We start from the raw sequence: 20789 nt of genomic DNA, 5'->3' as shown, positions 1-20789 counted from the left end.
CTACTCTAACGATAAGCATGACCTGTCTAACCTAGCATGATGCATCTGATCATTAAGTCATTAAACATGAAATCGATGTCACATGAATATCTCCTCCAAACCACAGGTGTTGGATTCGATGAAATAGATCAATCTATGTAAAATATTTTATGCAAGATAAATGATTCACATAAATTGGATAAATCATAAGATCAATTGATAAATTCTTCATCATGCAACCATCTTACAATACAAAGTCAAATCAATAAAAATGAAACGAATACTCCTCTATGGCTTCATCAAACCCCTAAACCGAGGCTTAGCTGCTCATGGTGGCCGGAAGTCCTCCCATCTTCATAAAAAAATTGCTCTTCACTCCCTTCCGCTCCCAGCCTCTCTCTCTTCTCTCTTTTTTTATTTTATTTCTTCATCTCCCTCTCGGCTTTCTTCTTCTTTTCACTGAAACAGGGGGTCTCCCCTGTTTTTCTGTTGAACCGAGCTCTTCTCCCCCCCCCCCGCTCTCCCTTCTTCGTCTTCCTCTTATAGCTCGCCGAAGACCAGCAGCGATGGATCCCGAGAGAGGAGGAGGGCGTGATGTTGGGAATGATCTCGGGCGAAGATGGAGCTCGAAGCGGGTGCCGATCCGGAAGGGGCTGGGTTACCGGCTCGTTGAATGCAGTCGGCTGGGATCGCGGTGAAGGCTGAATCACAGGGATTGGAGCTGGGAATCGATGGGAGGAACGCGGACGACCGGATCTCGGAGAAGACGGAGGAGCTGCTCGCTGGTGTGCTCGTTGGATGCGGCTGGAACGGGCTGATGCGGAAGAGCTGGATCTCGGCTGCTGGGAAGAGGGCTGGCCGCGGGATCGACGGGGAGACGCCGGAGGCGTCACGGGCGGAAGAGGAGGCGGAGGATCTGGATCTGGCTGCACCGCGTGGGACTCGTGGCTGGAACGGGCAGCGGGGCGCTCTGTGAGGCGAGATCATGGGAAGAATAGATAGAGGAAGGAAGGAGATAAACAGTGAAACAATTTTATTTATTTATTTTTTTTATATTATATTATTTCCCACTGTTCATATGAACAGTGTTTTTACGGGACACTGTTCATATGAACAGTGAATCCAGTGATTTTCCCCAGAATTATTTTTATTTATTTTATTATATTAATTATCTTCTTTTTTTTTATTTTCAATTTATAAATTTTATATGAAGGCTGGTAAGGAATTGCTTTGGGTTTGAGGTGGGTCATGATGGTTGACTTGTCCTTGAGCCCATTGTCATTTAAATTTAATTCTTGCTAAGCTGCTTCAGATCGAACTCGACCGGTCAAAACCAAGACCATGACTTAATAAAAATATTTTCCATACAATTATAACTTTCAATCTAATCAGGACCAAAACCCATTTAATTATAACCTTAGCCGAGTCAACACAATCTCCTTATATGCTTTTCTGTAGTTTTCATGAAAGATTGCAATCAAGAGAGAGAGACAAGTTCAAAATCTGGTTTAAGAAAAGAATTATTTACCTCTTACCATAATTTAAATTTAATTCAATGTTTATTCAATTTCATGGTAAAATATGTATTTATCAGTTTAAAAACATTGATAAGTGCTATGGAAGGATGACTAAATTATAAATTATTAAGCACTTATCACACCCCCAAACCTATGTTTTGCTAGTCCTCGAGCAAAATAAAATTAAAGAAAAGCTCTAACTCACTTTCGCAGGCATCGCGATTACATTTACCATATGCAACAAGGCTTTAAACCCCTAGGTTACCCTAGTGGACGAGTTATAGTCTCGTGAGGGTTTCCAGTGAAGATACCCACAAACTTCAATATCATTTATTGTTTATGATTAATTTGTTGTTGTTGTTGTTTTTTTTTTTTTTTAATTCAAATCTAATTTAAGATACATAAATGATAAGAATTTCAAAGCACACACGGTTTTATTTACTAAGTCAGCCCAAATTCTAGATTAGTATGCAATCTAAGTTAAAGTCATTAAGTTTCCGTTTAGGGAGTTGTAAGACTCATTTATACTGGAGTGCTTGGTGAAATCTGGACCGTACACAAGCTAAGGGTTCGGATCTTCAAAATATTGTTAATACTAGTAGTTTCCAAGGATTGGTCGAAAAGACCTGCTCACTGATTCAAAATCATCATATCTGCAGGATTTCGAGAGTTGTGGATGTTTACTTTAGTACCTCACAGGCTTTATCTGTAATATTCCAGTTTACTCGAATTTTTACAACGACGGCTTTCACACTATTGTCTTTTTCAAGGTCAATACAGAACTTTTTTTTTTTTTTTTTGAAAGATGTATAATTGTGTACTTTTACTCTTGTGGTGATTTCTCCGGGTAACGAGCAATCAGTCGACAACTCTCACACCAGTTGGCACAAGGTGTCAGGCATCAAGACTCCCCTACGGACTTATGCTCGGAGTCCTCATCACAAGCCCATTTAACCTTTGACAATAGGTAGCCCTTTTCGATGTTCCTGACTAAATCCTTTTTTATTGATGATTTTTTTTTTTTTGGATTAGATAAGTATGATTCATCAGGGTCCAAGGTTGCTACTATACTATCAACATAATGTCGAGCCTAGACTTTAGAAGGGTCGGCCAGTGTGTAGTGAAATTCCAAAGTATTAATTAGCTTACAACTTCCTAAGAGAGACTTAATAAAAAGAACTTAAATTTGTATAACTTCCGACTAGTCATTGGGCTTTTTAGATTTTATATACCTTGTGTGTTTATCATTCTCACATTAATGTATAGAAATTAGGTTTTTTTTTATTTTTTTAAAAAAACAAAAACTTTTTTTTATTATTATTATTATTTTTAAATTTTTTTATTATTATTTATTATTTTATAAAAATGAAAATGAACATATTTTTTCTTTTTTCTTTTTTTTTTGGATGAAAATCAAGATGAATACCCCCAAACCTAAACCTAACATTGTGAAGTGAAAACGAATGCAAGAGATGCAAACAAAACCAAAAATTCTTAAAAATACTCAAACATACCCCCAAACCTAAACCTAACATTGTCCTCAATGTTAAAGAAATCTAAGAGAATTGGGTTGCCTCCCAACAAGCGCTAAGTTTATTGTCTTCAGCCAGACATAGTGAGATAGTTTTTGCATCTCCTTCTATGAGGTCATCTATTTTGTCTATCATAAAACACTCAATTTTCCTTGCGGGTTGGTCGGCCGCATTGAACACATTTAATTTTACCTTCATGTTCCCAAATGATATGTTCATTACCCCTGTTCTACAATTGATGCATGCATTGGCTGTTGCTAAAAAGGGCCGCCCAAGGATCACGGGGATTTGTTTATTAGGATTGGGCTCATGTTCCATATCAAGGACAATGAAATCTACTGGAAAATAGAATTTATCTACCTTGACAAGAACATCTTCAATTATCCCACGTGGTGTTTTTACAGATCGATCAGCCAATTGAAGGGATACCGAGGTTGGTTTTAACTCACCTAAACCAAGTTTCTCATAAACTGAATAAGGTAAAAGGTTGACACTTGCCCCTAGATCTAAGAGTGCTCGATCAATGAAATTATTTCCTAAGACACAGGAGATGGTGGGAGCACCAGGATCTTTGAATTTTGGAGGGGTGTTGTGTTGGAGAATAGAACTCACTTGCTCAGTTAGGAAGACCTTTTTAGGCACATGTGTCCTAGATTTTCGCTTTTGTGTACAAAGGTCTTTGAGAAATTTGGCATAGGAGGGAACTTGTCTGATGGCATCAAGGAGTGGGAGGTTGATTTTAACTTGTTTGAAGACCTCCATCATCTCTTCTAATGAAGTTCCCTTTTTGCCAAATGGAGAGGGTGAAGTAAGAGCTTCAGGATATGGGGCCTTTGAGATATGAGTTTTGGCAGAAGGTGGACTAGGTGAAGAAGAAGAAGAAGGTTTTTCATTTGACACATTTCTATCCTCTTCTTCATCTTCCTTATTGTTGTCCTCCCCAATCTTATTGTCTACTACACGTCCACTCCTTAGGGTAGTCAAAGCATTGGCTTGTTCATGTGAATTGCATTTAGTTGATTTTCTTGAGCCATGTATTGTCCCCTAGGATTACTTAGTGGTTGGCTTGGAAGATTTCCTTCCTCTCGCTTGTTTAGTGCATTAGCTAGTTGACCCATTTGGGATTCTAGCTTGGCGATTGATTGCGTATGAGAGTGCACTAATTGTGTAATGGTTTCCAAACCTTGAAGGGCGTTCAACACTTTCTCCTCAAAGGCTGTGTTTCTTTGGGGTGGAGGAGGAGTGTGTTGAAATTGAGTCGAGGGATGGTAGGGATGAATATTTTGTGGGGTTTGAAAATTCTGAGGGTTTGGAAAGTTTTGGGAATAAGGTTGGGCAGTATTCGAAGCTTGCTGCTTCCAAGAAAAGTTTGGATGATTTCGCCATCCCGGGTTATATGTATTGGAAAATGGGTCATTACCCGGTCTAGGCAGTGTTTGAGCAGCATTGATGTGTTCTTGCACGAGTTCGGGGAATTGGGGCGCTGAAGGGCACTCATGAATAGGGTGGGATGGGCTAGAACAAATAGTACACACTTGTGCTTGGAAGAGTTCATGTAATGCCCACCTATCATCAGTTGGTCAATCTTATGGGACAATGCATCTACCTTGCTAGACAGGTCCATAGAATGACTTATTTCACAAATGGTCCCTTTTCTTTGAGAACTCGGGGGTGCTTGACGAGAACATGAAGCATGGTGGAGGGAGTTTTCATTTAGATTTTCAAATAATTTCCATGCTTCATGCTCATTTTGAAGCATGAATGTCCCCCCACATGCGGCATCAATCATCTGACGGTTTCGTTCAGTCAATCCGTCATAGAAGCATTGCACTAGCTGCCACTTAGGTATTTGATGATGTGGGCATTTACGGATTAGGTCCCGAAAACTCTCCCAAGTTTCATGAAATTCTTCTCCCTCAGTTTGGGAGAAGCTTGTGATAGCACGTCTAAACTGGTTCGTTCTTCCTATGGGAAAGTATTTTTTTTAAGAATTCTTGTTGCATTTGACCCCAGGAATGAATCGAGTTAGCTTCTAAAGAATTCAGCCATTGTTTGGCTCTATCTTTAAGGGAGAAGGGGAATAATCTAAGTTTCAGAGCATCATCAGTGAAATTCTGAATCTTGACAGTGGTGCAAATCTCAAGGAATTCATCTAGGTGTTTATATGGATCTTCATTGGTGAGCCCATAAAAAGATGGAAGCATTTGGATCACACTAGACTTTATTTCGTATTGTACAGCTGCTACCTCAGGTAATCGAATGCAAGATGGGGAAGTGTAAATAGTGGGAGTAAAATATTCCCTCAGGAGTTTGGGTTGTTCTTCAGCCATCTTAAGAGGTGGGGATGATCCTAATGTTTTGATCTTAGCTCGAATGTTCCTAAGGGTTCGTTCTATTTCAGGGTCAAAAGGTAATAGATTTCGTACTCTAGAACGACTACCTTGCATACACTAATACTGGATCAATCAAGCATGCAATAAAAGATAAACACATCAATCCTTGTGTTTGTCCTGAAACCACTAGACAGCTCTTAACTGGTTTGAAGAGGGCACCTAAGCCTCCAATCCGGTCTAATGAACCGAGTTGACCAGGTAAGCTCCCAGGTAAGTGGAGGGGTCACGATGCGTTGGCAAAGGTCTCACTTAAAACCCACTTGCCTCGAACAGATGAACTGTCTCCCTTATAGGGACAAAGCTTGCCTAGACATCAACTAAGCCACAGAGCGAAATTGGTGCAATCTTCGGTGATCTTCGTCCTATTGAGCTCGAATGTCCCTAGGAGCCAATGTCTAATTGATTTTAATTAAAGTGACACTATGTGAGATTGAGTTCACCTAAGTTGGGCAAGAGTCCGGTGATGAAATCCGGCTCTTATCTTGTTGGGGTGATTGCCCTTACTATGTGCAGATTGATTTGTGTATGTGTATCAAGCATGCATTCACACTCTTGCTGAAATTGAAATCAAACAATCACCACAAAATTTCAAGCCAATAATTAATTTAAATAAGAAAAGTTTAGAGGTTATCAAAGGGAATTTCCCCAGCAATTTAATTTTTTTTTTGTTTTTTGCAAACCTCTACAGCATTTCTTTTCCGGCAGTTCTCCTTTTGATCATCCCAGATTCTTTTTTTTTCGATTCCTGATAAAAAAAATAAATAAATAAATAAAAATTAGTAAGGGAGAAAAGAAGATAAGAAAAGTAACAATAATAGAAATTTTTTTTTAATTTTTTTTTAATTTTTTTAAATAATTTTTTTTTAATAAGAAAAATAACTATGCTAGCAATCCCCGGCAACGGCGCCAAAAATTGATCGGTTATTTCAATTTCAAAAATAAACCACGCAATAGCACGTATCCTGTAGGATAGTGATTACGGGTGTCGGTCCACAGGGATTGGAGACAAGTTATTTTTCCTAATTAAATAATTACTTCAAAGGGGATAAGCTAGAGTAAATGATAAAAACTAAGAATTAATATGGGTGTAGTAGTATGAATTATCTATGGAGAGAGGTGTTTAGGGCTAGATTCCACCGATAGATTTATATCCGTGACGCTTTCAATGATTGAGTTGTATGTAAGACTTGATTGCTTCCGACTACAAGCCAAAGCAATCACAAAAGAAAATTATAACTAATTCCCAGCATGAATCATCTAAGTCAAGCACAAACCATCTACTCTAACGATAAGCATGACCTGTCTAACCTAGCATGATGCATCTGATCATTAAGTCATTAAACATGAAATCGATGTCACATGAATATCTCCTCCAAACCACAGGTGTTGGATTCGATGAAATAGATCAATCTATGTAAAATATTTTATGCAAGATAAATGATTCACATAAATTGGATAAATCATAAGATCAATTGATAAATTCTTCATCATGCAACCATCTTACAATACAAAGTCAAATCAATAAAAATGAAACGAATACTCCTCTATGGCTTCATCAAACCCCTAAACCGAGGCTTAGCTGCTCATGGTGGCCGGAAGTCCTCCCATCTTCATAAAAAAATTGCTCTTCACTCCCTTCCGCTCCCAGCCTCTCTCTCTTCTCTCTTTTTTTATTTTATTTCTTCATCTCCCTCTCGGCTTTCTTCTTCTTTTCACTGAAACAGGGGGTCTCCCCTGTTTTTCTGTTGAACCGAGCTCTTCTCCCCCCCCCCCCCCCCGCTCTCCCTTCTTCGTCTTCCTCTTATAGCTCGCCGAAGACCAGCAGCGATGGATCCCGAGAGAGGAGGAGGGCGTGATGTTGGGAATGATCTCGGGCGAAGATGGAGCTCGAAGCGGGTGCCGATCCGGAAGGGGCTGGGTTACCGGCTCGTTGAATGCAGTCGGCTGGGATCGCGGTGAAGGCTGAATCACAGGGATTGGAGCTGGGAATCGATGGGAGGAACGCGGACGACCGGATCTCGGAGAAGACGGAGGAGCTGCTCGCTGGTGTGCGCGGGATCGACGGGGAGACGCCGGAGGCGTCACGGGCGGAAGAGGAGGCGGAGGATCTGGATCTGGCTGCACCGCGTGGGACTCGTGGCTGGAACGGGCAGCGGGGCGCTCTGTGAGGCGAGATCATGGGAAGAATAGATAGAGGAAGGAGATAAACAGTGAAACAATTTTATTTATTTATTTTTTTTATATTATATTATTTCCCACTGTTCATATGAACAGTGTTTTTACGGGACACTGTTCATATGAACAGTGAATCCAGTGATTTTCCCCGGAACTATTTTTATTTATTTTATTATATTAATTATCTTCTTTTTTTATTTATTTTCAATTTATAAATTTTATATGAAGGCTGGTAAGGAATTGCTTTGGGTTTGAGGTGGGTCATGATAGTTGACTTGTCCTTGAGCCCATTGTCATTTAAATTTAATTCTTGCTAAGCTGCTTCAGATCGAACTCGACCGGTCAAAACCAAGACCATGACTTAATAAAAATATTTTCCATACAATTATAACTTTCAATCTAATCAGGACCAAAACCCATTTAATTATAACCTTAGCCGAGTCAACACAATCTCCTTATATGTTTTTCTGTAGTTTTCATGAAAGATTGCAATCAAGAGAGAGAGAGAAGTTCAAAATCTGGTTTAAGAAAAGAATTATTTACCTCTTACCATAATTTAAATTTAATTCAATGTTTATTCAATTTCATGGTAAAATATGTATTTATCAGTTTAAAAACATTGATAAGTGCTATGGAAGGATGACTAAATTATAAATTATTAAGCACTTATCAGCAACCATAGAGGCTAGGGGGAGCAGATTGTGAATGCAAAGCTCTATTCCTGAGACATCCATCTAGAGATATGATATGGAGATGCTAAGAAGAGGTCACCATGGTACCTAGTCTGGTCAGGAAAATAGGGCTAGTCAGGGTGGTGGGTCTAGTCGAGTCACCCAACAAAGCTAGACACACAGGGATAGCCAGTGAAAGAATGCAATTTCTCATAGCAGTAAGGAAAGAAAAGAAAAGAAAGCTATAGATTTGTTGAAGAGAGGAGACCATCGAGCCCTCGAATGAACGGTTTCCCAAATCATTTCACAATGGGGTGATGATACTAGTGATAGTTCGAGCGATGATTCATGGACAATCACAATTCACCCTACCATGCAGGATACAGACCACGGTGTATGTCATAAGACATAGGAGTATATGATAACATGTAGGAGATGGGCTCCTCGAAGTGGTTCATGATATGACATTTCTACAATTGAGTCCCTGTACATATTTGTATCCTCATTGTATATGAGATCCTGTTGTGCACAAATAGGGTATGACTTGTATAAATATCCTCTTTTTGAGATATCATATTCGAGTTACTACTGCCCTCATAGTTGTAGCTAGATTGCGAGCTAGATTTCATTGCTGCGATCTTTCCTTAGATGCGAGTGGGATGGCCAATCCAGTAACAGAAAGAGGATTAGTATCAGGGTGGTTTTCAAAGAGGCTTAGATTATTGGAAGTAGGGGTAGGTATAGTATGTGCATTGGAGTCGTATCCAAGGTCTCGATAATGAATAAAATCTTGACATCTATGAGCGGCATAGACACTCCATGAGGCACTAGTTGTCAATATGTATTTTTTAATTTAAATCAAGTTGATGTATGTATTTTCAAGATTAAAAATGTCTATTGCTATGTTTAATATTAAAATTGGATCCAATAAGTAGTCATAGGGTCTCTCGGGATTAATGTAACATAAAATAATATTAAAATACCCTTAAAATCACAATCTAAAAATCCATAAATCTTAAAATAATCTTCAAAAAAAATTTTAAAAAGCAAGAAAAGCAAAAAATGTTGTATTAGTACTGAATTAATAAGCATCTACTTATTGAGTGTTGGTATAGTATGGTTCCATATTGTATTGTATTGGTACCGGACAGATAAAATACCTAGAAACAACACTATAGACATTGCCAGAAATAATCATGCTATCAACATAAAATAGAAGAATGGTCTTCCATGGTGTTTAGGTTGGTATAAACATGGCATGGTTATGGTTATTATGAAAAAAGAAACCAATAGCCAAATTAGTAGCTTTAAATTTCTCAAATCAAACACAAGAAGCTTTGTTTGCGACCATGGCATGATGAAGCAAAGAAATATGACCAAGAGGATGAGGAAGACTTGATGGTGGCTGCATAGGCACTTCCTCCTAAAGATCACCATCATACCTTATTGAACCGAGTGGTACATACCATATCATACCGATTCGGTACCGGTATAGGTATAAAGGGCGTATGGACACTCGATACGCCGAACCGGCCTCCGTATCGAGCATACTTCCTGTCACTGGTATGGAGCCCGGTACCGAAGAGCGGTGTACCTTAATAAATTTGTTATATCAAGTTATTAGATAGGCCATCCATGAACTTCAGCAATAGCTGCTATAAGAGCACACATTGATGTCATCTCAGCTATGGGCAACCCTGCTCTTGAATAAAGCCTCGAGCAACTAGGCAAAGCTTATAATGCTTAACAGAGCCATCAGAACAAGTCTTAATTTTATAACATATTTTTGACTAATTGGCAGTTCCCCAAGAGGCAAGGGCACAAGTTGCCAAGTATGAAGATGCTGCGATGCTGCAAGCTCCTCTGATTTAGGATCCTGCCACTCAGGAAGGCTAGTGGCTTGGTGTTATGTTGCATGTACCCGGTGACGATGAATGGCTGCAAGAAAAGTATGATACTCTAGAGAAGAATGAGAGGCAATGCAGCCAAAAAATTGCTTTAGTTGACATACCTGAGTAGGATAATAATGTTTTAAGGAAGCAGGTGCATAACCCAGCGGTATAACTAGAGGAGCCTAAGTTGGATTTGGAGCTACATCATTGTTACCTACAGCGAGGATTTGAGGGGTATAGTTTGGGGTATGAGCAGGTGTAGTGCCCTCATCTGTGGGAAAAGGATTGAATTCTTAGAAAGAGAAGAGAATAGATCTAAGAAAGATGAACCAACAATAGTGGAAGGACACATGGTATCATTCGAGGGTGGTTTAGGCTAATAAGGTAGATGTTCAAATAAAATCATATCACGGGAGAGTAAAAGTGCCTTGCAATTGGATCAGAATTGTAACCAAGAAATATACAAATAGTAGATCAAGGTGATTACTAAATTCATTCATGTGGTGGTAAAAAAACTAAACAAGTACAACTAAAAAAACATGAAAATGGTCATAAAAGGGTGGGGAAGAAAATAACTGCTCACTTGGAGATACACCTGATAGAACAGAAAAAAGCATTAGATTAATAAGATAAACAACAATTAATAGTGCAGCAGCCTATAACTATTCTTGCAAATTACTCTCAGCAAGTAATCTTGCTTCTGGAGTGAGTTACTCCAATAAATCAAGTGGCTAGCTTGGTCATTGTGAGGACTTATGCAGGTGTCTGTTTAGTCCTACATCGGTTATGCACTGGGTAAATTCTAGCTACTTGTGTAGGGCCAAGAAACCCAAATAACACTTTAGCTAGTCTTTTTGGGTGAGGTCCTGGATTGTTATAAATGGTATCAGGGTGACCTGGCCAATAGCCCATATGGACTAGGGTATATTGTAGCATTTGCCCATCTAGGATGGCAATATTTGTGCTTGGATTTGGACCCTTGACTTGGTGAGGACATGAGGCTTAAATGGGGGTGTGTGAAAGACCCATGCAAGTGTGTGTTTAGCCCCATATCATCTATCTAATAGATAGATCGTTGGTACTCGTATAGGGCTAGGGAACCCAAATAGTACTTTCTAGCTGGCTTGTTGGTGTAAGGTCTTGGATTGTCATAGTTGTGTGAGTGATTCTACAATTAACAATGTTGAGTGGTGTCCATTTCCTCGATGAATGATTCCTGCGATTATCTTATTCCCTTTTGTTCAGACTTCTAGTCTGGACCATCCTTGCATGCTTTCAGCCTGCATCAAAACTATAAAGAACTATAGCAATGACCAATAAATTTATGCAAGCGCCCTTGATAATTAAGATTTGAAAAACTGAATATTATTGATAATTTATAAGTTCACTTTCCAACCCTTATATTTGGAGTCTGTTCTCTTGCACTTTGCATCAGTTAAACTATTTATCAGTTAGATGCATATTTTTTACATATCTGAAGATGAATACCTTTTGATTTAACTTCTCATGCTCTTGATACAGGCAATGTTCCTTACACACCAATGTCAAAGTAGAAGTCGGAAGCTCCAACATTATAAATGTAAAATCGAGGAAACTTGGTCACTTGCAAGGGATGAAGCTGCAAAATGCAAAGCAGCAAAAGATGTAATTAAAGTTCTGACAAATCAGGTGCGAGCATATAATTTCTTAACAAACTGTGTTCACTGCATGATTGCTCGTTACTAGAACTTGTTTGAGAGGAAAGGATTTTGTACAGGATAGTTCGCAACAAAGGATGTATTTAATACGAACAGTTGCATTTCCACTTGCAGAACTGCTTGACCAAACCTTTATAAAGTGATATGGATGTATCAGAATGATTTTCCTGTTTGGAACATACAGAGTCAGCTCTTGCTTGTCTCTTGCTAAAACCCTTCATAATATGAACTAGTACTAGTGCAAAAATTCTACCTTCGTGGTTACAACCATATTCCATTGAGAGGAAGCATAAACAATTTGTAGAAATAAAGTATGCCTCTGTAAAATGGAATTAAGTCCATTGACTAGTCAAGACGAATTACCTAGATCTTTGAAATATATCAAAAAGCAGTCTGGGAGGGAAAAATCCGTAGTTGTAGTCATAACTATCTGACACATTTTTATGTCAAGTAGAACTTTGTTGGGTCTTGAAGGTTACAACATATGAAACAAAGAAATGCAATGAATAAATCTCTTTAGTCTCTGTAGTTATAATCTTCTGAAGTGCTAAGTATATGTATTACCGTAAAGCTCCATTATGTATTAGTATTATTATCATTTACATTTACATATGATTCTTAGTTCCTTGTCTGGCTTTATAAAAGAGGGAAACAGTTTTCACATTCTTTTTTCTTGATAAAGTGAATATTAAAGTCCACAGTACTCTGAACTGATTTTATAGGATAGAAAGGAGTCATGCACACATGCGCACACACAGAAAAAAGAACTTGCATAATTTTTTTTCTCTCTGTTCCTCTATCTTTTAATGTTTATCAGACTTTTTGTATTCTTTTGTTTGCAAGATATTATTCTTTGACTTTCTTTAAATTATCCCAGATTCTAAAATTTTGAGTATGTCATCAGATAGGTCATGTAGCAAGAAATTGGGAGCGTAATGTTGATACTGCAACATGCAACATGCAACATGCAACATCATGTAGCGACATCTAGTTTACACTCGGATTAAGCATGCTAATTATGTTTTCATTCCTTGGAAAATATTATTTCCTGACTGTACTGAGACAATTAAGTACTCTGGAATTCTTGAGTTCACATTTGAGTTAACCACTGAGGTCCTACGTCAGAATTCTCTAGGGGTAGTTGAGAGTAATGGAGAAATGGATGAGAACAAGTGCAGATTTTAGGGAATAGGGATAAAAAGAAATTAGGAAAAAACTCACTACTCAACATTTTACGAACTTCTTGACTCTCTCTACATCAATAATGGCTCTAGCTCCGCCTCTGGCTGGTTGTGGCCATATAATTATATTACAAATTAAAGCCTACCATCTAAGGAGCCCTACCACCTAGCATACCAACACTGTACCAGCATGGTACTGGTATGGGGTTCAATATCTAGATGCCGTACCTTGAAATACCCACTTATATATGGTATATGCTTCCAAATATGATAGTTGCTAAGCATAAAGTTTGTACCTAGTTCTTAGAAAGTACTTCCTTTCAACTAGTGTGGTAATCTTGGTTTTTGGAGGTATACTTATAAAAATGTTCTGAAGAAAAAGAGGGAGAGTGGTGGCATTCCACTAAAATGAGAAGAATGAAAAAAGTGCACACATAAATGAGAAGTTTATATGATAGGAGTAATGAAGGGAAACTGTTAAAATATTTGTAGAAGAGGAAAACAAGAGAAAAAGAGAGAAAAAAGTGATTTTAGTTCTTTGTTCCATCACATTCGGTATATTTGAGGGGTTATATATATATATTTGTGTATAGACTTTACATAAGAAATTAATATAGGCTGATATAAGATTACGCTAATAAAGAAAAATATTATGGGTGATACAGGTTGTTACGTGATTCCTAAAATCACTTTAACAAAATCATACTAACAAAAAAAATAATATAGGTTGATATAGGATTACGTAAATAAAAAAAATATTATGGGTGATGCAGGTTATTACGTGATCCCTAAGATTATGCTAACATTTTCCTCAAACTCAAGATGGTATTATAGGTGCCAACTTGAGTTTGGAAACTAGATCATGAATGTATTTAAAAATTGACGTACTAGATGAAGAGCTGAAGTAGCAACTCAGGGCTGACATGATGGAGTAGGAGCTGATATAGCAGCTCAGAGGTTGACATGGTGGTAGATCAAGAGCTGATATGGCAGGACAGAGCATGATGTGGCAGAACACGAGCTGATATAGCAGCTCAGAAGCTGTGTAGCAAATTAAGAGTTGACATAATAACTCAAAAGCCGATATGACAGACTGATGTGTCAAGCTGATGTGACTATAGAATTTGATATGATAGAATAAAAGCTGACATAGAAGCTAAGTAATCGATGCGGCAGATCAGAATGCTAATCTAGCAAACTGATATGTTTAGCAATGCTGACGTAGCTAACTGATGCGGTAGACTAATACGTCCATTGACATAACTGACTAATATAGAAAATTGGTGTCTATCGATGTGTCCTATTGATGTGGCTGATTGACTTGCCTGATATTGTGACAGTGAGAAGACATATAGAAGATGGCAGTTGCAGTGAAGATAGACAGAGAGAAGACAACCGAAGGTCGACGATCCTCATAAACGGAGACACCATGAAAGAAGAGCAAGAGACTTCGAATTGGATGGTGAAGAAATTGGAGGTAGCAAATAAAATCGGAGATAGAAAGGGGCCAAGCCATTGTAAGAGACAACCGAAGATCTGAAGATGTGAAGAAAAGCGATAGAGAGGAGCTGCAGATCCATTAGAAAATAAAGGATCTTTGGGTATTAATCCACCGAAAATAGATAATATGTAGATCTACTAAGAAAATATGAGATCTTTGAATATTGATTCACTAGAACATAGAGGATCTGTGGATCCACCGAAAAATAGAGAATCTTTGGGTGTTGATTCATCTAGAAATAGAGATTGATAGATCGGTAACGAAAGTTATCAAAGCTTCTAGACATGGCAACGACGACCACAATAAAAGCGAAAGAGATGGTGGCGGTAGATTAGGTGATCGGTGGCTCTGATACCATGTTAAAATATTTACAAAAGAAGAGAAAAATAAGAGAAAAAGAGAGAAAAATAATTTTATTTCTCTGTTCCATCACATTCGGTACATTACAAGGGTTATATATATTTGTTTACAGACACTATATAAGACAAATAATATAGGTTGATATATGATCACACTAATAAAGAAAAATATGATATAGGTTGTTACGCGATCCTTAAATTACTCTAACAAGATCATGCTAATAAAGAAAAATAATATAGGTTGATACAGGATCACACTAATAAGGAAAAATATTATGGGTGATGCAGGTTATGTGATCCCTAAAATTATGCTAACAAAAACTAATCCTGATATGTTGTAGTAGTAATTCTAGCTCTTGGGTCATTCCACTAAAGGGAGAAAAATGTGGCAAGTACATGAATAAAGATGAAGTTCATATGTTGGAGAAGAATAAAGGTGCGTCTAGGATGTGCAACAATTGAGAACATATGAGAAAGTACAATAAATACTTGGGAGACAAAAGATTAGCTTCCTCTTAAAACCGATGAGATGTAGAAGTTAACAACATGATAGCAATGTCAATATCTTGACCTGTGATTTATGGTGTAATTGCCTAATCATGTACATATTGTAGGCCTTGTAAGCCATGCTTAATTTGTTGGCTTTGTGTATGTATTGTGAGATAAAGTCTGTATAAATGCACTGCTATGCATTATCCTACTCCAGTATGTAGTTTTGTTTATATTTTACTAAAGCTTGAATGGAAGATTTGGACTTTTGAAGTTTCAAAAATGATGCCTCTGCACAAGAACATCATTTTGCTTCAGCATGGGGAACATGATTACTGAGGAAAGGTAACAAGAAAGAAGACTACCATGTTTTTAGATGAAAAGCCTCATGATGCTATTTAATCAGAAGACTTGATGTATTTTCCTAAAATGTTACAAATAGCAAGTTCAATAATTTAAAAGGATGTGTGAGGTAGACCCAAGAAAGAAATAAAGGTATCATAAAGCACTGAATAAGCACAGTTGCCCAATAGGAGGATAGTAGATATCAGAATAAACTGAAAGTTTGAAAAACTGGACTATATAATGGTGCATACTGTAGCACTACCTTGCTGTACTGCCCCATAATGACAAACCATGAGTTCATATGGGGATGTATCCCAGTATTACCGTATATATGACATTGCAGTATGTACTGTATGATATATGACATTGCAGTATGTACTGTATGATATATGACTGTCACGTGCAGTATGGTACATGACCATTATGCCTCATACCTTGGTCCTTCAAATCTTAGAATAAATTAAACGAAAAGAACTCTAAAGATATCTTCCCCCAACCTAAAAGTAATTCATACATGATACATTACACTCTTAATGTAGATGTGCTTTATTATATCGACACAACTAAGCACACTTGCCTCCAGGGTTATGAATAATTAGCTATAGGATACTTACAATACATTGGTGTTAAAGGTTTTTTTTGTTTATTAATTTTTTTTAATTTAATTTTAATCAAATTTGAGCGTGCTTTCATGAACAAAGGTAAATATTTCTACTTCTGTTTCTTGTTTATTTCTGTCTTTAAAGTGGAGAAAGAAAACATCAACACAACTAGAAATATCTCCAAATACTATTTAGCACATCTTATAATATTTTGGACAAAACTGCTGCATCAGGTTTATGGCTCTGTTGCGAGAATATCTCTTCTGCTAAAGATTGCCATAGGTTAATGTGACTGGATTGTTATACAATTTCTGATACATACCTAATAGTCACTCCTGCTAGCCTACACTTCAGCTTTAGAGGAACAAAGAAGTTATCAATTAATTAATACATCAACCCTATTAGGAATTGTTCTCAATCCATAGAGAATATTTTACTCCATTCTGCATTGTTTGTGCTTACAAGCCCAAATGAAGTCATTGGGGGAATTGATGCAAAGTTGGTTATCATACATAGATATCTACTTAGGTATATGTGCATATATGTATGTGTAATGACCCAAGATCTCATCCAAAAAGACTAATCAGAAGTTGTTATTTGGATTCCTTATTCTTGTATAAGTACCCTAGATCGACCCATGCATAGTTGATATGGGACTAAACACATACCTGCATGGATCCTCACATACTCCTTTCGTTTAAACCCTGGTGTTCTTGCTAGGCTAAGGATCAAAATTTATTCAAATCTAATCACAAATACCATAAATCTAGTCACAAACACCATAGTCAGTCCAAATATGCCCATGCTACAGTAGCCCCTAGTGTATATGAGCTATGAGCTGGTTCCATTTTGATACTATTTGTAACGACTCAGGACCTCAGCCAAAAAGGTATTATTTGGGTTCTTTGGCCCTCTGTAATTATGAAGATTTACCCAATGCATAGCCGATATGAGACTAACTGCATAGGTCATCATAGTATATCTCTCTGTTTGTGTGAAATTGAAGTAAAATATGGAAAAAAGACCTGATTTTGGCATATGGCTTTGCAAAACTTGTTATTTATCATTTTTTTCTCTAACAAATGCATAATTTGGAACAGATGAATGCCTTGTCAGAAAAACTTTCAGCAGGAAGAAAGACAAGCAGTATTGGATCCAGGCTGAATAACATGAGCATGTCTCACCCCGCCCAAGCAAATTCATCAAGGTGTGAAGTTGAGAAATTGGTGTATGGAGACCCTCGTCTATCTAATGATTTTCAAATTCAAGAGGACAGGGATATAGAGGGCATACGTGACAACTCTACAGCATCCTTGAAGGTGGTAACAGGTGGGGATGGAAAATTCCAGCGTCATAGTGCAAGCAAATTATTTGTCAATACCCATGTGATAGGGACTAGTACAAGACAATGTACTCCAAAGGCATCGAAAGATGAATGGGTTGAGCAGGATGAAGCCGGTGTGTATATTACATTCATTACTCTGCCAAGTGGTCAGAAAGGTCTCAAGCGTGTAAGATTTAGGTAAGGTCCTGTTCTGGAAAATACTTACTCTTTTTGCTGTTTGTGTATTTAAGTTTCACGCTATTACTCTGAGGACAATATTGCATAAGATCTTTTCTTATTTAACGATGTTACTTCAGTTCCATAACATGTTTTTTGGGTGTTGTGCTGTATAGTCGGAGGCGTTTCAGTGAGAAGGAAGCGGAGAAATGGTGGGAGGAGAATCAGAGAAGGGTATATCTGAAGTACGATATTGAACGCATTGTCACATCATCAACAAAGTAGATAAAACAATCTCACTTATATCCTTCTTCAGCAAGTATAAGTGATCCATATCGGTATCCCCGCATGCAGTATGCAAAACAGAAGACTAATTTACCACACTCTTCCTTACAGACGTTACAATTGCACTCATGCTGAAACCAAAATGGATTATGGCACTACTGGAAAGTTAGAAGCAAGAAGACTATGCATTCTGTTATCATTTGCTGGAGAGGTTTCATCTGCTTGGCAGCGGCATTAGGTAAGATGTTTGCTCGAGAAGTTGTAGTCATGCTTATTAGAAGTTTGGTGCAGAGAAGCCTGATCATGTAGAATGCTTGGACCAGCAATTATCTTGCCCATCCTTAAATGTACAGAAATTATATCAAACATGACAAAAATCTCTCTCCGAGAGGACTTGCACACATTACTTTGGCCAAATGTCAGTCCTAAAAATTATCCTCGTTTGTTTCTTTATTGTTTTTTGTGTGTGGTGGGATGTGGGGGGTCAGGGTTGGGTTGTGGCAGGTTGTGGTAAAGGAAGGTATAGCTTCATCTATGTATAATGTTGTATGTTGTCCTACTATATAATGCTTGATGAGAAAAATATGGTTACAGAGGCATGTGTGGCCTTATCCCCCTTGGGTAAGTCTTCTATTAAGATTCTAGTATGATTTATTTATTCCCTAGTATCATATTCCTAGACCACGATCGAACTGTGAAAACTTGAGATATCAATGAAATAACTAATTAAATTCCTTATATTTGTGGTCTTTTGCGGGTTAGGAGATCAGGATGTCAAGAAAAATGGTGAGATACTTTACCTGTCATAAATCGTTTTTTAGGATTCTTGGGCCTGTTTTTTTTTTTATTTTTTTGTCGTGTGTTTTCTCGTGCAGAGATATGGGTGGCAATGTCTTGGGTCAGACAAATTTCCAACACCAATATGATCTACTGAATGAATGCTTCAAGGGGGTATAAGCCATTTAATAAGTGGGCTTGAGTTGTGCTGTGATGAGAGGACCTGTCAACTTAACATGAGGAGACCAATTTGCTATGGATAACCTTATTGGAAACGGGTAATCTATTGGATCAACATGGTAAATGGGTCAAGTACAGGTTGTATATGGGGTGAAGTCATAGTCCCATGGACCCAACTCATCTGAGAATGCTTTTAATATTCTTCTTATCGGGATTATTTGGAGTTGGAGTCTAGAAAACCAAGGTGCTACTTGTAGGTGACATAAAACACATCCATTTCCCCTTCCATATTGCAGCAGGGCGAGCATCAAGAAAGACATCAATAGCCTCAGCTTATGTAAGCAATCCTATTGCCTTCTATAATTTAGCATTGTGGTAGGAGCGCATACAGGTTTCTCTGGGCATGAAGATTGAAGCCTTTAATTTTCTTGTATCTTTTTTTCTTTTTTTATTTGTACATAAGAGGAGGCTAGACCCAAAAGGTCAGTCCCGCTAAAAGCCTACACTGAAGTGGACTAAACGCCTAGTGCGATCGGGAGACCCTGTTGCTTCAAAAATTGTGCTACCGGTGGGCAGAGTTAATGGTGGATCAGAGCGCAAGCGTGCCTGAGGGATCGGAGGTCAGTGTGGGTCGGCGACCTAGTGTAACTAAAGAGGGCGGGGCAAGACTCCCTCCGAGGGTGATGCTTGATTCCATATGACCAAATTATTTGGGGTATAAGCAAGGCTGGCTCAACTATTAGGCGACTTAGGCGGTCGTCTAAGGCACCGGCCCAAAGAAAGCCCATCATAGAAAAGGCTTTAAAGACAAAATGAAAAGAAAAAAGGTTCCCTATGAGTGTGCCATCGGCTCCCACTGCAGAGAAGGCTTCAAAAACAAAACGGCCTTAGGCTCGCAAATACATTGGGCTGCTCCCGGAAAAAAGCAAGATTTTGTGAGTGATGTACCATGTTAGTTAGACAAAAACTTATTATGTTATTGCTCCTACATTATTGTTTTTTTGTCAGTCGCATGCCTCACTAACTGTATCAAAGAAAAATCAAATACTTATAGAGATGAGAGGAGAATATTTGTAGTGGTAGCTCGACGTATCTGAGTGGGCATTGTTAAATATCTAGGCCAAAGTTGAACTTGACCTGAATGGATAAGCATCCACATTGACTCCCATCGAGTGGATTAGAATCCATATCAGCTCCCAAATTTAAACGGTAATTTAGAGGAGATTGGGACATATTCGAATTGCGTTTTGAGATTTACAGATAGATTATCTTCATAGAAAGCTCCTCTCCTCATCTCTTCTCTCTATTATTTCTTTTGCTTTCTCTTGGGTCTCCATCTAAAGATTGAGGTTTTGATGCATCGAGACTTAGAGAAGTCTCTTGTAGGTTCTCTTTTGAGCGACTATGACATGCCAAGTCTTCCGACGATGAGATCCAGCAAGGACCAATGACTTTACGACACGAGCTCCTAAGGTGAAGCTATTCAACATAAGCTTCCACACTTGTTCTCTTAGATTATAAAAGAAGTCTCTGTGTATCAACACTTGCTTACTAGAAAGGGGATTCTATAAGGAGTCAATTCCTTTCCTGTCTTCCAATCATTGTTGTCCATGTTAGGTGCGAGGGCTGTAATTGGAAGACATGCTCTCTCCAACTAGTAATTGTCATGGTGGCAATTATTGGATGGGCCCTACATAATATGTAGGCAACAAC

General features: G+C 38.1%; 1 protein-coding gene and 1 non-coding gene across 3 annotated transcripts in view; both read left to right on the top strand.

Moving 5' to 3' along the window:
- LOC103710544 (Regulator of chromosome condensation (RCC1) family with FYVE zinc finger domain-containing protein) overlaps positions 1-18702 on the top strand; it is a 34775-nt gene extending 16073 nt beyond the window's left edge. For both annotated transcript variants that reach the window (XM_008796310.5, XM_088717649.1), the window contains 3 exons: positions 11681-11827; positions 17434-17855; positions 18011-18702. In XM_008796310.5, the coding sequence (XP_008794532.3) occupies positions 11681-11827; positions 17434-17855; positions 18011-18119 (678 nt within the window). In that variant the 3' untranslated portion in view covers positions 18120-18702. The remainder of the gene's footprint in view (positions 1-11680; positions 11828-17433; positions 17856-18010) is intronic.
- LOC120109579 (small nucleolar RNA R71) lies at positions 4876-4981 on the top strand. The gene has a single exon (XR_005510414.2). It is a non-coding gene; the product is annotated as a small nucleolar RNA R71 (small nucleolar RNA).
- Positions 18703-20789: the final 2087 nt, after the last annotated feature.

This window comes from Phoenix dactylifera, chromosome 3, assembly GCF_051530095.1.
Source record: "Phoenix dactylifera cultivar Ajwa chromosome 3, Ajwa_hap1_PhDact_Kaust_v1.1, whole genome shotgun sequence".
NCBI classification, from domain to species: domain Eukaryota; kingdom Viridiplantae; phylum Streptophyta; class Magnoliopsida; order Arecales; family Arecaceae; genus Phoenix; species Phoenix dactylifera.
Note: the sequence above shows the minus strand (reverse complement) of the source record. Positions and strands in the feature narration are given on the sequence as shown.